Here is a 12,893-nt window from a genome sequence, read left to right on the forward strand (position 1 = left end):
CGCGAAACGGGCGGGTAAAAGAGGCGTGGGGGGGAAGGTAAACACAGCACGGAGAGGCCTTTTCCTCTTTTATTGTAAAAACCCAACAAACACCCCCAAAACAACGCCCTCCCCCCAAAAAACCCCAACCAAAACACAACGAAAAATAATTAAAATAAAATAAAATAGAAGCAGCGAGCGAGTGCGAACACGCGGGACCCCCCCGACCCTCCTCCTCCTCCTCCTCACCCCCCTCGGTCTGTTTGGAACTCGGGGGGGGGGGGGGGGGGTGTTTAGAACTCTGCGGGTTTTTTTGCGATTTCCGGCTTTGTTTTTTAAGGTGGTGTCGGGTTGTTTTTTTGTAAACGAGTTTTCTGGCGTTCATTAAGCTCAGGGTTAATTAAAGAGGGGGATAAAGTGGGGGGTATGAGGGCAGTTTAAGGAGGGAGGAAATTGGGAGGAAAATGGGGGGGGGGGGGGGGGAAAAAAGGGGGGGAAGGATGGGAAAAAAGGGGGGGAAAGGATGGGAAAAAAGGGGGGGGAAAGGATGGGAAAAAAGGGGGGGGAAAGGATGGGAAAAAAGGGGGGGGAAAGGATGGGAAAAAAGGGGGGGGAAAGGATGGGAAAAAAGGGGGGGGAAAGGATGGGAAAAAAGGGGGGGGAAAGGATGGGAAAAAGGGGGGGGAAAGGATGGGAAAAAAGGGGGGGGAAAGGATGGGAAAAAAGGGGGGGGAAAGGATGGGAAAAAAGGGGGGGAAGGGGAGGAAAAGGACAGGAAAAAAGGAGGGAATGGAAGGGAAAAGAGGAGGAAAAGGATGGGAAAAAGGGGGGGGAAAGAAAGGGAAAAGGGAGGGGAAGCAGGGGAAAAAAGGTTGGGGAAGAGGGAAAAAAGGAGGAAGAAAAAAGGGGACAGATGGAGCCCCCCCCGAGCCCCCTCCCCACCCATCCAGCACCACAGAGTCAGTCCTGGCCCCCAGGGGGGTCCAGCAGCACCCGGGGGGCTCAGCCAGGGACCCCCCTACCCCCTGCCCACCTGAAAACATTGAAATGACATACAAAAAACATTAAAATCCCCCAAATTGTGCGCACAGGGTTTCTATTTCACAAAAAAAAAAAAAAAAAAGATTTTGCTTTTTAACTCCCCCCTCTGCCCCCACCAACACGCTCCAGAGGGGGAAACTCCACAAAGAGGGGGAAAACCCCCCAAAAAAGGCTCCTGGGCTCCAACAAAACCCGCTGTTGCTCCCTCTCTATAACTAAACGCAACACGAAGGCAGCGGCGGGTGAGCCCCAGGGCAACCCCCGGCACCAGGACAGGGCCCTGGTGACCCCCACGGCGAGACCCCAAATGCCAAGGCCACTGTGGAGCCTCAGCCGGTGCCAGCACGGCGGGGACGAGTCCAAGGAACGTTCCAAAACCCAAGAGAACAAAACTGGGATCCCAAAGGAACGAACGAAACCATCCGTGGGCACGGAGCGGGCAGCGGCGCCCTGGTGATGGTGGAGCTTCTGGTGACACACAGAGCTCCCCGAGGTGTTCAGAGCTCCTGGAGGAGTTTGGAGCTCCAGGAGGAGTTTGGAGCTCCAGGAATCTCCGTTATTTCCGACAGGTCCGGTGTGGCGTCTGCTTCTTCTGCACCTCCAGCCGGCAGCGGCTGCGCTCGTCCAGCCACGGCAGCTCGAAGTTCCTGCGGGCACAGCCGGTGTCACTGCGGCCCAGACAGTGCCAGTGCCCTGCCAGGGGTGACACCGAGCACCGAGGCACAGCCCACCCCTGTCCCCTCACCCTGCCCACGCCCCCAGTACTCACTGTGGGGTCAGTTTGGGGAGGGGTCGGCCAAAGGCGACGACGGGCAGGTATGGGGTGATGAGCAAACTTTCCACTGTGGAGAGACACAGGAGCATGAGACACCCCCCTGGCTGCACCCCGACACCCCCCTGCCTGCACCCCGACACCCCCTCTCTGCATCCCAACACCCCCCTGGCTGCACCCCAACACCCCCCTGCCTGCACCCCGACACCCTCCTGCCTGCACCCCGACACCCCCCTGCCTGCACCCCGACACCCCCCTGCCTGCACCCCGACACCCCCTCTCTGCACCCCGACACCCCCTCTCTGCACCCCGACACCCCCTCTCTGCACCCCGACACTCCCTGCCTGCACCCCAACACCCCCTCTCTGCAACCCCTCTCTGCACCCCAACACCCCCTCTCTGCACCCCAACACCCCAACACCCCCTCTCTGCACCCCGACACCCCCTCTCTGCATCCCGACACCCCCCTGCCTCCAGCTCACCATCGTCTGGCTCAGGGAAAAATGAGGTAACTTCAGGTTCCGACTCCTGAATCCCTTTCCTTTTGTACATTCGGAGCTGCAGCCGCTGAAGGATTCGCTGCTCCCTGATCCGCTGGATGTCCCACCTGGAAAACAGGATGGCTGGGGACATGAGGAGCCACAGGCAGTGCCAGACCCTCCCACAGGGATCAGGGAGCTGTGCCAGCAGCCAGTGATGTGGGAGCATCCCTCTTCCCACAGAATTCCTGGTTTCCATCCCAGCTGCACCCTGTCCCATCTCCCTGCTCTGGGTGATGCCCCAAGTCCCTCCCCAGCAGGACCAGGGACCCCAGACCCCCATGGCTCTCACCTTTTCCTTCGTTTCTCATCCAGCTCCAGCTTCGCGTGCCGTTTGGAGAAGACACTGTCGTCCAAGTTCTGCAACGACACCGGGCAGGGATCGGGATGCCAGCCCAGCCCAGCCCTGCTCCCTCCCCCATCCCAGCTCCCCAACACAGCTGAGGTTTATGCTGGATGAGGGATGAGATACCTCGAGCTCTGGGAACATGGAACAGCCCGGAAGGCCCCAGTGGGAGCTGCTGTGGGATGGCTCACATACCTCCAGGAGGTCCGAGGGGTTGGGGTCTCTCAGGGGCTCCACGACATGGTCCCTCCAAGATGGAACTGAGGGACAAGAAGGAGGCTGTTACCCCACACTGGGACCTCCACAGCCCCTACCCCACACTTCCCACCTATCCCTCCTTTGGAGCACAGTTTGGGATCTCCCAAACCCCCATCACAGGCCAGGCTGGGTGATGCTGCTGCGGTGGGAGCTGACAGAGGACCTGGGGTGGGCAGAGCTCATCGCCACCCCCTAAGCCAAGCACACACCAAAACGGAGCCACTTCCAGGTATGTGCTGAGCTCTCCCCAAGCTGGAGCACTTGGGCATCTGGCAGGACAGGCACCGATTTGGGGACAGCAGGTGGCCCCGGTGCTGCGCTGCAGTGGCACAAACCAGAGCACGTATCCCAACTGGCCCTGGGAAGTTGCTTCAGCCCCCACTCCAACAGACACCAGCAAAGCAGGGCCAGGAGCCCTGCCCAGAGCAGGGTGAGCTGGACACAGGATTTGGGAGAGCCCAGAGCCAGCACCCACCATAGTGGCAGCAGCCTGGCACCTCTCCCAGCGCCACAGGCACTCCCTTTGGGAATCCAGGAACCCTTTCCCAGTTTCAGGATGAAGATGCTGAGCCGTGTTCCCAACCAGCTCAGCCCCAGAAGCCTCTCCATCCTTACTTGCTACAGTCTCCTCCTTTTTCGGGGAAGGCTCCCGCAGCGGCAGCGGCGACGGGGGCGGTTGGTGCCAGCGGCAAAGGTACATTTCGGTGGTGGAGAGATAGGGCAGGTCGTCGGCCTCGCTGCCAAAGCCCTTCTCCTTGGGGTGGGCACCGGGGCCCTTCGGCGGGGCCGAGGCTCGGATCGGGGTCTCCAGGAGCGAGCGAGGTTTTTCTGGAGTCTCTTGGCTCCGCAGTTCTCGTTTACAAACAGTTTCAGCCAAGGAGCCACCGGACTCCTCCTTCCCCGGGGAGTGCTTTGGAGTTTTACTCTTCACTTTGGAGAACTCGGACACCAGTTTTTTAACGGGCGTCTTCCTCTCTGTGCTCCCGAACGCCGGCTTCCTGCAGGAGGGACAGGAGCTGAGCCAGGCTCGTGGATCCTCACCCCACATCAGGGCCAGCACCCCCAAAACCCGAGTGTTGCATCAGGGCCAGACAGAGGCAGTTTCCAGAGGGGCTTCCCTGAAATTCTCGGACTCCTCGTTCCCCACACAAGTTTTCACAAGGTTCTCCTGGATACAGGAATGTGTTCCTGGTGCTCAGCAGCCTCTCCCAGCAGCTCAAGGGTCACTGAGCAGTGCCAGCCCCATGGACAGAGGGTGAAGCCATAGGGAATGTCCCCCCTTTCCCCCAAACACCCCATACCTTTTGTGCCCCTTCCCGTTCCTGCCGTAAGGGAAGTGCTTGGGCTGCAGGGTTGGGGGAGGCTCCAGCAGGTCCTGGGGACACTCCAGAGGCAGCTTCTCACAGGCCTCTGCCTCTGGTTTCTCGTCCACCTCGAAGCCCTGGAAGATGCGGTGCTTCTCCCGCTCGCTGTCCTTCTTCACCAGCTGGACCCGCCTTTCCATGCGCTCGATCCGCGCCAGGAGCTGCAAGGCAGGAGGGGGAGGGCTCAGTTTGAGGGGAAATTTCAATACAGTCGTGGAATGGTTTGGGTTGGAAGGGACCTTAAAGCTCAGCCAGTCCCACCCTAGGCATGGACACCTTCCACTATCCCAGATTGCTCCAAGCCCCATCCAACCTAACCTTGGACACTTTCCAGCTTGTAAATGGGGCAGGCACAGCTTCTCTGGGCAACCAGAGAATTTGGGGGTCCCAACCTCTGTGTGTCCTCTTTGATGGTGCAGGAGAGGGGGGCCTGTAACTGCCTGTGGGTTTTACACCTGCTGACACCTGCCCATGGTCACCTGTCCCCAACCCTCCTCAGCCCCTCCCAGACAGGGCTGCACCACATCAAGAGGCCGGTTGATGGACAGCACAGTGGGGGGGTCCCAGCACCCCCCCGGGACATGGCTGGGGGGGATCCCCTCAGGGAATGGAGCCCAACACACCGGGGGTTTGGCAGCCCCGTCTCCCGCCCGGTGCCACCCCACGAACGGGCACACAGCGGGGAGCCCCTGCAGCACCACCACGGCCTCACCACAGCGGCTCCTCCATGTTGGGGGATGCGGCATCGCCTGCGGCGGCACCACGTGGGGTGTCCCTGTCCTTCCCGCCACAGCCTGGGCCACCATCACCGTCACCGTCACCGCCACCGCCACCACGGGGCTGCGGGGCTGGCACGGGTGACGCAGGGCCATGGCGGGGCACAGGCGGGGCACCAAAGGCGGAGCACCAACAGTGCCCGTGGGGTGACACAGGCAGGACACCCACGGGGTGGGCACAGCTCAGCTCGGCCGGGAGGGCTCCACGGTGCCATCACCAAGCGTAGCGGCCTCTCTTGGTCGTGGGGGACCCCCAGGCTGGGGAACAGCCCATGCTCGGTGAGCAGCCCCACGTCCCGCCGGTGCCGGCCGTGTCGCGGCCCCTTTAAGGGCCCCCCCGGGCCCGTCGCCATGGAAACGGGCGGAGCTCGTTAACCCCGGGGGGCGGCCCCGCCCCGGCCCCGCTTTGTGCCCCGCCGCCTTTGTCTGGGGGGGCACCGACCCGGGGGGGGGCACCGGCCACACCGACCCCGGGGGTTATCCAGCCCTGGGGGGGACACCGACCCCCGGGGGAACCCGGCCCAGGGGGTGATGCCCCGATTCCTGGGGGTCTCCCACTCCAGAGGGGTGCCCCGACCCCTGGGGGGTGTTTAACCCCTGGGGAGCGGGGCATGAGCCCCCCCGAGGGGTTTGTACCTCCTGGCTGTCCCCCAAGGAGGGAGGTGCTGACCCCCAGGATGCTGGGGCGGACATCAGCCCCCGGGGGTGTCACCAAGGGTCGGTAACCCCCCAAGGAGGGATTAACTCCTGGTGAACCACGAGGGGAGAGCGGTAACCCCCGATGTGGGGCATTAACCGCCCGGGGGGGGCATTAACCCCTGGGTGCCACAGTGGGCAGAGGTTCACTGCCAAAAGGGGCACCTTCACCCCCGAGGCGGGGGCATTCAGCCCTGGGGCGATATGGGGGGTGGGTGTTTACCCCCATGGGGTGCAGAATTAACCGCTAAAGGACGGGAGGTTAATCCTCAAGGAGGAGAAGTGAATGAACCCCCAAAGAGGGGTGGAATGAACCCCAAAACAGGGGTCAAAGTAACCCCCAAAGAGAGTTGGAGTGAACCCCCAAAGAGGGGTGGAATGAACCCCAAAACAGGGGTCAAATTAACCCCCAAAGAGAGTTGGAGTGAACCCCCAGAGAAGGGTGGAATGAATCCCAAAACAGGGGGGCAATAACCCCAAAGGGGGGGCATTAACCCCTTGGGTATCACGGGGGGGTCATTCCTGTTGGTGGGCACAATCCCACCAGAATCCCTGGGAGGGGCATTACCCATGGGGGGTTTGGGGGTCACCCCACGGGGGGTGGTTACCCGGGGTGGGGGGGTGTTTAACCCTTCCCGTGCCGCGTTCCCGCCACTCGCTCGGTCCCCTCCGGTGTCCCCCCGTCCCTCCCCGGCCGTACCGTGTCGCGCTCGGCCCGGAGCTCCTCGATCTGCCGCTCCTTGGCCTGCAGCTGCTGCTGCTGCTGCTCGATCAGGTCCAGCTGGAGCAGCAGGATCTGCCGCAGGCAGGCGGCCTGCCCGGGCGACCCTCCGCCGGCGCCCATGGCTGCGCGGGCCGCGGGCCGCCTCTTGCCCGGCTCGGCGGGCCCCGCTGCGGGCCCCGGCCCCGCTCCCGGCCCCGCCGCCGCCGCCGCCTCCTCCCCGGGCAGCCCGCCCGCATCCCCCGCCGCGGCCCTGCCCCCGCCGGCCGCCGGCCCTGCCGCGGCCCCGCCGCGCTGCCGCTCCCGCTCCGCCACCCCGCAACCGCGGCCCGTGTGTGCCCCCAGCGGCGGCGGGGCCCGGGGCCGCCGGGCCGGCGGAGCGGGGCCTTCCTCCCCCTCCTCCCCCTCCTCCTCCTCCTCCTCCCCGCCCGCCCCCTCGGGCCGCCGCCGCCCGCCCCCCCGGAACGCCGTGGACCGCATGGCCGGGCCCGGTTACCGCGGGCTGGCGGCGCTGCGGGGCGGCGTTGCGGGGGGCGCGGGGAGCATCGGCGCGGAGCGGCGCCCGGCGCGGGGCAGGCCCGCGGGGGGCCGGGCGGGGGGCGGCGGGGCGGGGGTCGGTACCGGGCACGGGACCCCGGGCACCGGCGGACGGGGCCCGGCGCGCATGCGCCGGCGGCGGTGGGGGCGGCGGGAGCCCCGCGGGTGCGGACGGGGCCGGGCCCCGCACCGGGACCCCCGCACGGAGCCGCGACGCTCCCGCGGGCCGGGGGTGTCGGACACGCGTGGGGCGGGGGGCCCGCGCCGCAGTACCGGGGGCGGCCGCGCGGGGGCTCCCGAGCGCGGCGGTTCCGCCGCTCCGCGCCCGCCCCCCGCCCCCGCCCCGCGCGGAGGGTTCGGGTCACGGCCCGGTCCCGACGCGGGGGCACCCCCGCACCGGGGCACAGCTGGCTGAGACCCACACACGGGCCGGGGCAACCCCGCACCGGGGCACAGCTGGCTGAGACCCACCCGCGGGCACGGGCCGGGGGACCCCCGCACCGGGGCACAGCTGGCTGAGACCCACACACGGGCCGGGGCACCCCCGCACCGGGGCACAGCTGGCTGAGACCCACACACGGGCCGGGGCAACCCCGCACCGGGGCACAGCTGGCTGAGACCCACCCACCGACCGGGGTACCCCCGCACCGGGGCACGACGGGGCTGCGACCCACCCGCGGGCACGGGCCGGGGCACGGCGGGGCGGGGACCCACCGCTGAGAACAGCCGGGGGTCGTTCCGCGGTGACCCGCGGACTGTGCGCCCCCCCAGCCGAGCACCGCACACCCCGGGGGTGCAGCCCCCCGCGCACACACGGACACGCACACACAGCCCTGCAGCTCCTGCTGTGCGTGTGCAAGGACGAGCACACACAACAAACGCGCGCTGCCCCCTCCGCAGAGCCCGCAGCCCCAGCACACGGGTGTGCACGGACATGCATGTATGGACACGCATGCAGCCCCCACTGCAGCACAGGCGGGCACTGCAGCCCCTGCACACGCACACCCCGCACCGCAGCCCCAGAACACACGTGTGGACACGTATGTACACATGTGCACCTGTGGGAACATATAGGCACATGCACCCCCAGACTGCAGCCCCAGAGCACACATATGCACGTGTATTTGCATATATGAACATGTATGTACTCACACCCCCAGACTACAGCCCTAGAGGACACATATGGACATGTGAGCACAGGTATGGACATGTATGTGCATGTATGGACATGTATGTACACACACCCAGACTGCAGCCCCTGCACATGTATGCACACGAACATGTGAACACACTTATGGACATGTATGCACATGTTTGGACATGTGTGCACCCAGACCCCCTGGACTGCAGCCCCAGATTGCACACATGGTTGTGTATTTTCATGTATGAACATGTTTGTACACGTATATCCACACACAGAGGATCATTTCCCGCCCCCCCCGCTGAAACTCCACCCCCCCCAGCACACGGGTCGGTGTCACCGGGGACACACAGGGGACATGCGTGGCACGTGCTGGGGCTGCTCAGGGGACACGTGGGGGACGTATCTCTGTGCAGAGCTGTGTTCAGGGACACACAGGGGGTGTCCCCCTTCACCCAGCCCCTCCGTGAGCCTCGGGGTGCCCCTGTGTGCAATGCCCGGGTCACATCGGCGGTGCCCCCCATGGTGTGGCACAGGGGAAGCCCCTCCGGGGTCACTGCTGTGCCATGGGTGACACCAAACCCTGCCAGCAGCTGTGCCATGGCCTCTGCACACGTGTGGCTGTGGTCAGACACCGGGGGACTGTGGTTGTTCCCCCACAATTTTGCACACACACACACACATGGCTGTGTTCATACACACGTGTGTCGTTGTGCGCAGTGTGGCTGTGCTCACACACACATGGCTGTGTGCACACTGATTGTGCTCACACACACACATGGCTGTGTGCACACTGTGCTCACACACACACATGGCTGTGTGCACACTGATTGTGCTCACACACACACATGGCTGTGTGCACACTGATTGTGCTCACACACACACATGGCCATGGCTGTGTGCACACTGATTGTGCTCACACACACATGGCCATGGCTGTGTGCACACTGATTGTGCTCACACACACACATGGCTGTGTGCACACTGATTGTGCTCACACACACACATGGCTGTGTGCACACTGTGCTCACACACACACGACCATGGCTGTGTGCACACTGATTGTGCTCACACACACACATGGCTGTGTGCACACTGTGCTCACACACACACATGGCCATGGCTGTGTGCACACTGTGCTCACACACACACATGGCCATGGCTGTGTGCACACTGACTGTGCTCACACACACACATGGCTGTGTTTGTACACATACATGGCCGTGGTTGTGCACACGCATGACTGTGCTCACACACACACATTTATGGCCATGTTCACACAGCACACAGCCATGTTCACACATGTACACATGGCCATGTTCATGACTGTACAAACACATACATGTTTATGGCCATGTTTACACATGCACACAGAGCCATGATCACACAGCACACATGACTGTGCTCACACATACACATGGCCATGGTCACACACACACACAGAGCCATGATCACACAGCACACATGACTGTGCTCACACATACACATGGCCATGTTCACACACACACACAGAGCCATGATCACACAGCACACATGACTGTGCTCACACACACACACATGGCCATGGTCACACACACACACAGGGCCATGGTCACACAGCACACATGACTGTGCTCACACACACACACATGGCCATGCTCACACACACACACAGGGCCATGGTCACACAGCACACATGACTGTGCTCACACACACACACATGGCCATGGTCACACAGCACACATGACTGTGCTCACACACACAGCACACAGAGCCATGATCACACAGCACACATGACTGTGCTCACACATACACATGGCCATGGTCACACACACACACACAGGGCCATGGTCACACAGCACACAGCCATGTTCACACATACAAGACTATGCTCACACACCTGGCTCTGCTGACACACCTGGCTCTGCTCACACACACACACACACACAAACACACGCAGGTCCGTGTCTGTGCCACTCGGGTGCCGTGTCCCCGCTGTGCCGGTGCCGGTGCCGGTGCCGGTGCCGGTGCCCGGTGCCCGTCCCTGCTGCGGCAAGGCCCACGTGCCGGCCGGTGCCGCCCGCACATGGCTCTGCAGCAGGGAGGCTGCTGGGGCTAAAAATGGAGCAGGGCGCACATGCCAGCGCCACGTGACGCGCATGGAGAGGGCTCCCCGCGAGGAGGAGGAGGAGGAGGAGGAGGAGGAAGAGGAGGAGGAGGGAGCCCGCTCACATGGGCTGGCACAGATGCCAACCAGGCTGCTGGCCACGACGCCGTGGCCGCTGTGTGACCTGGAGGGGGAGGGGCTGATGGGGTGCCCCCCCCCCCCAACACATTTGACCTTTGGGAAGGTCAAATGTCGGGTGACGGGGGCGTGGGAAAGGGGAGGAGGGTCCCCAGGTGGTGGGTCTGAGGTGGGGGTTCCTTACACCCCTGAACCCTCCTGGGGTCCCTGCACACCCAGACCCTACACCCCTGCACCTTTCTGGGGTCTCTGCACCCCGGAATCCTCTGGGGGTCCCTGCACCCCCAAATGCTGAACCTCTGTACCCTTCTGGGCTCCCTGCACACCCTGATCCTGCATCCCTTTTTGGGTCCCTGCACCCTTCCAGGCTGCATTCACCCCGAAGTCTTGCACCTCCACGAATCTGCACCCCAGACCCTGCACTTTCTGGGGTCTCTGCCCCCCAACCCCAGGCTGCAGCTCTGGGATGCACTGGGGAGCTCCCACCTGCCTTGGGGTGCCCCCACTCGCTGTGGGGTGCCCCTGCCCGGGCCAAGCCTGCCTTGTTTACCCGATTTTTTCCCGTTTCCCGGGGAGGGAAGGCGATTCTGGCAGCAGGAGCTGCTGCCCCAGCCAAGAGCCGGAGGCTGAGCCAGGGCTGATCCCGGCAAGAAAACACCAAAACCACCCCAAACCCCAACCCCCAGACCACCCTCCTGGCCCCTCGCAGCGGCCCCGAGGCTGCTTCCACCCCCCTCCTCACTGCTGTCAGCAGGGACGGAGGAAAGGGGGCTCAGGGGTGCAGGACCTGCAAGTGGGGGCACCTCTGTGTGCCCACCCAAACTCGCAGCCGTGGGTGGGGAAACTGAGGCACGAGGTGCACAGGGTGGCACGGGGACACAGCACGACTCGGTGCCCCCAACCCACGGGGCTCCTGCAGCCCCACGGTGAGTCTGGGGGTGTCCAAGTGGGTCGGGGGGCGCAGGGCTGGGGTGCCGTCCCCTGCCAGTCCCCAGTGCCCGGCCCGGGAGCAGGGGGGGTGGAGGGGGGTGACAGGCAGGAACGAACCCCCGTTCCCTGCGGAGACACCCCCCCTTTTCCTGGAAAAGGTTCAACAAGGTAAACAAGGCTCTAGCCCGGAGTAAAAATAAACCCTCGGCACGCAGGCGCCGGGCGGGAAGCGGGACGAGCGTCACGCGGCACGGCCACGGCACCGGCACCGGCACCGGCACTGGGCACCCCTCACCCCGCACTGGGCACCGGGCACCCAGCAGCCCTCACCCCGCGCCCCGACAGCGGCCCCTCCGCTGCTTCCCGTTCTCCGGGAGCGGTGGCAGAGGAAGGGGATGGGGTCAGCCCTCCAGGGGGGCATCGGGAAGGGGGGCATCGGGAAGGGGGTCCAGCTGGGGGTCCATGGCATGAGAAGGGCAGGGGCACAGCCCGTGGCAGGGACTGGGGTGACATGCGTGTCCCCCCGACATTCCAGGCACCCCAAAACACCCCCCAGCGCTGCGGGTCCGGGCAGACGGGGGGAGGCGGGGTCGTGGAGATGCAGGGACTCCAGGAGGCTGCAGCGGGGCAGGGTCTGGGTTTGCAGGGTGCGGGGGTGCAGGATCTGGGGGGGCAGAGGTGCACAGAGCCTTGGGAGTGCAGGGTGCAGCGTGTGACGACTCTTGGGGGCTTTGAGGTGCCCCCTCTGTGCCATCGACTGCTTGGCACGGCCACTGCCGTGATGAGGTGCACGGGGAATCCCCCCAGAGCACAGACCCGGCCTCCGGGGAGGTCCCAGGTCACCTCAGCTGCTCTCCCCCCGCACTGTCCCGGTGGCATCCCCTCTCCCACCCTGTTTATCCCGTTCCTCACAGGCCGGCTCCCATCCCGGGGATCCCTGAGGGATCAGTGTCCGGGCGAGCATCCCTGGCGCGGTGTCCCGTGTGCCGCAGCGCCGTGTGCGGGGATGTTTCCCAAGCCAGACGTGCGGCTGAGTCACGGATAATCACCGGGAACGTGCCGGGAGGGGAATGGGGCGCTGCGTGGGGCCAAAGGCACCTGCACAGTCCGGACACCCCGGGTACGGCCCCGCCGGGAGCGGGGATGGGGCAGGAGGGTCCCCTCGTCCCAGGATCAGGGTGCCCCCCGGTGTCCCCCGTCCTGTGCCACCCTGGCCCCACACATCCTTCCGGGAGCTGCCGCGGTTCTCGCGGCCGGAGGTGCCACGGCTCTGCTCAACCGCCCGCTGACTCAGGGCAAAGGCATGTCCTGTGGGGTGTCGGGGTGTCCCCCTCTCCCCAGTGCCATGGGGAGCTCCAAAAACCGGGAGCACCCCCAGCTGAGGAACGACCCCGTGCACGGGCTGTTATCAGGAGGTCCTTAGGGCGCAGAGCGCCGGTGTCCCGCACCGGGCACCCCGCACAGCCGGGGCACCGGAGGCCTCCCCTCCCGTGGGATTAGCTCCGAGGATTTCCCGGCTCTGGCACATCCGTGCTCTGCGCCTTCTCCTCCTGGCCGGGAGCCAGGGCA

General features: G+C 64.6%; 1 protein-coding gene across 1 annotated transcript; it reads right to left on the reverse strand.

Annotated features, from left to right (window-relative positions):
• Positions 1-51: 51 nt before the first annotated feature.
• On the reverse strand, positions 52-6,708 carry MSL1 (MSL complex subunit 1). The gene is made up of 8 exons (XM_071577258.1): positions 6,472-6,708; positions 4,237-4,460; positions 3,551-3,933; positions 2,873-2,937; positions 2,624-2,691; positions 2,275-2,399; positions 1,790-1,862; positions 52-1,667 (listed from the first exon to the last, which is right to left on the reverse strand). Exons 1-8 carry the CDS (start codon positions 6,613-6,615, stop codon positions 1,577-1,579), a joined length of 1,173 nt encoding a protein of 390 aa, XP_071433359.1. The 5' UTR covers positions 6,616-6,708; the 3' UTR covers positions 52-1,576.
• Between the last annotated feature and the right edge of the window lie 6,185 nt (positions 6,709-12,893).

This window comes from Pithys albifrons, chromosome 25 (assembly GCF_047495875.1).
Source record: "Pithys albifrons albifrons isolate INPA30051 chromosome 25, PitAlb_v1, whole genome shotgun sequence".
NCBI classification, from domain to species: Eukaryota; Metazoa; Chordata; class Aves; order Passeriformes; family Thamnophilidae; genus Pithys; species Pithys albifrons.

Bases quoted from the DNA above. Each gene is read 5' to 3' on its own strand.
- MSL1 (XM_071577258.1), bottom strand. From the start codon at position 6,615: ATGGGCGCCGGCGGAGGGTCGCCCGGGCAGGCCGCCTGCCTGCGGCAG. The intron at 4,461-6,471 runs GTACGGCCGGGG...CCTGCCTTGCAG, and splicing joins TCCGGGCCGAGCGCGACACG to CTCCTGGCGCGGATCGAGCG. The intron at 1,863-2,274 runs GTGAGCTGGAGG...GTCTCTCCACAG, and splicing joins TTTCCCTGAGCCAGACGATG to TGGAAAGTTTGCTCATCACC.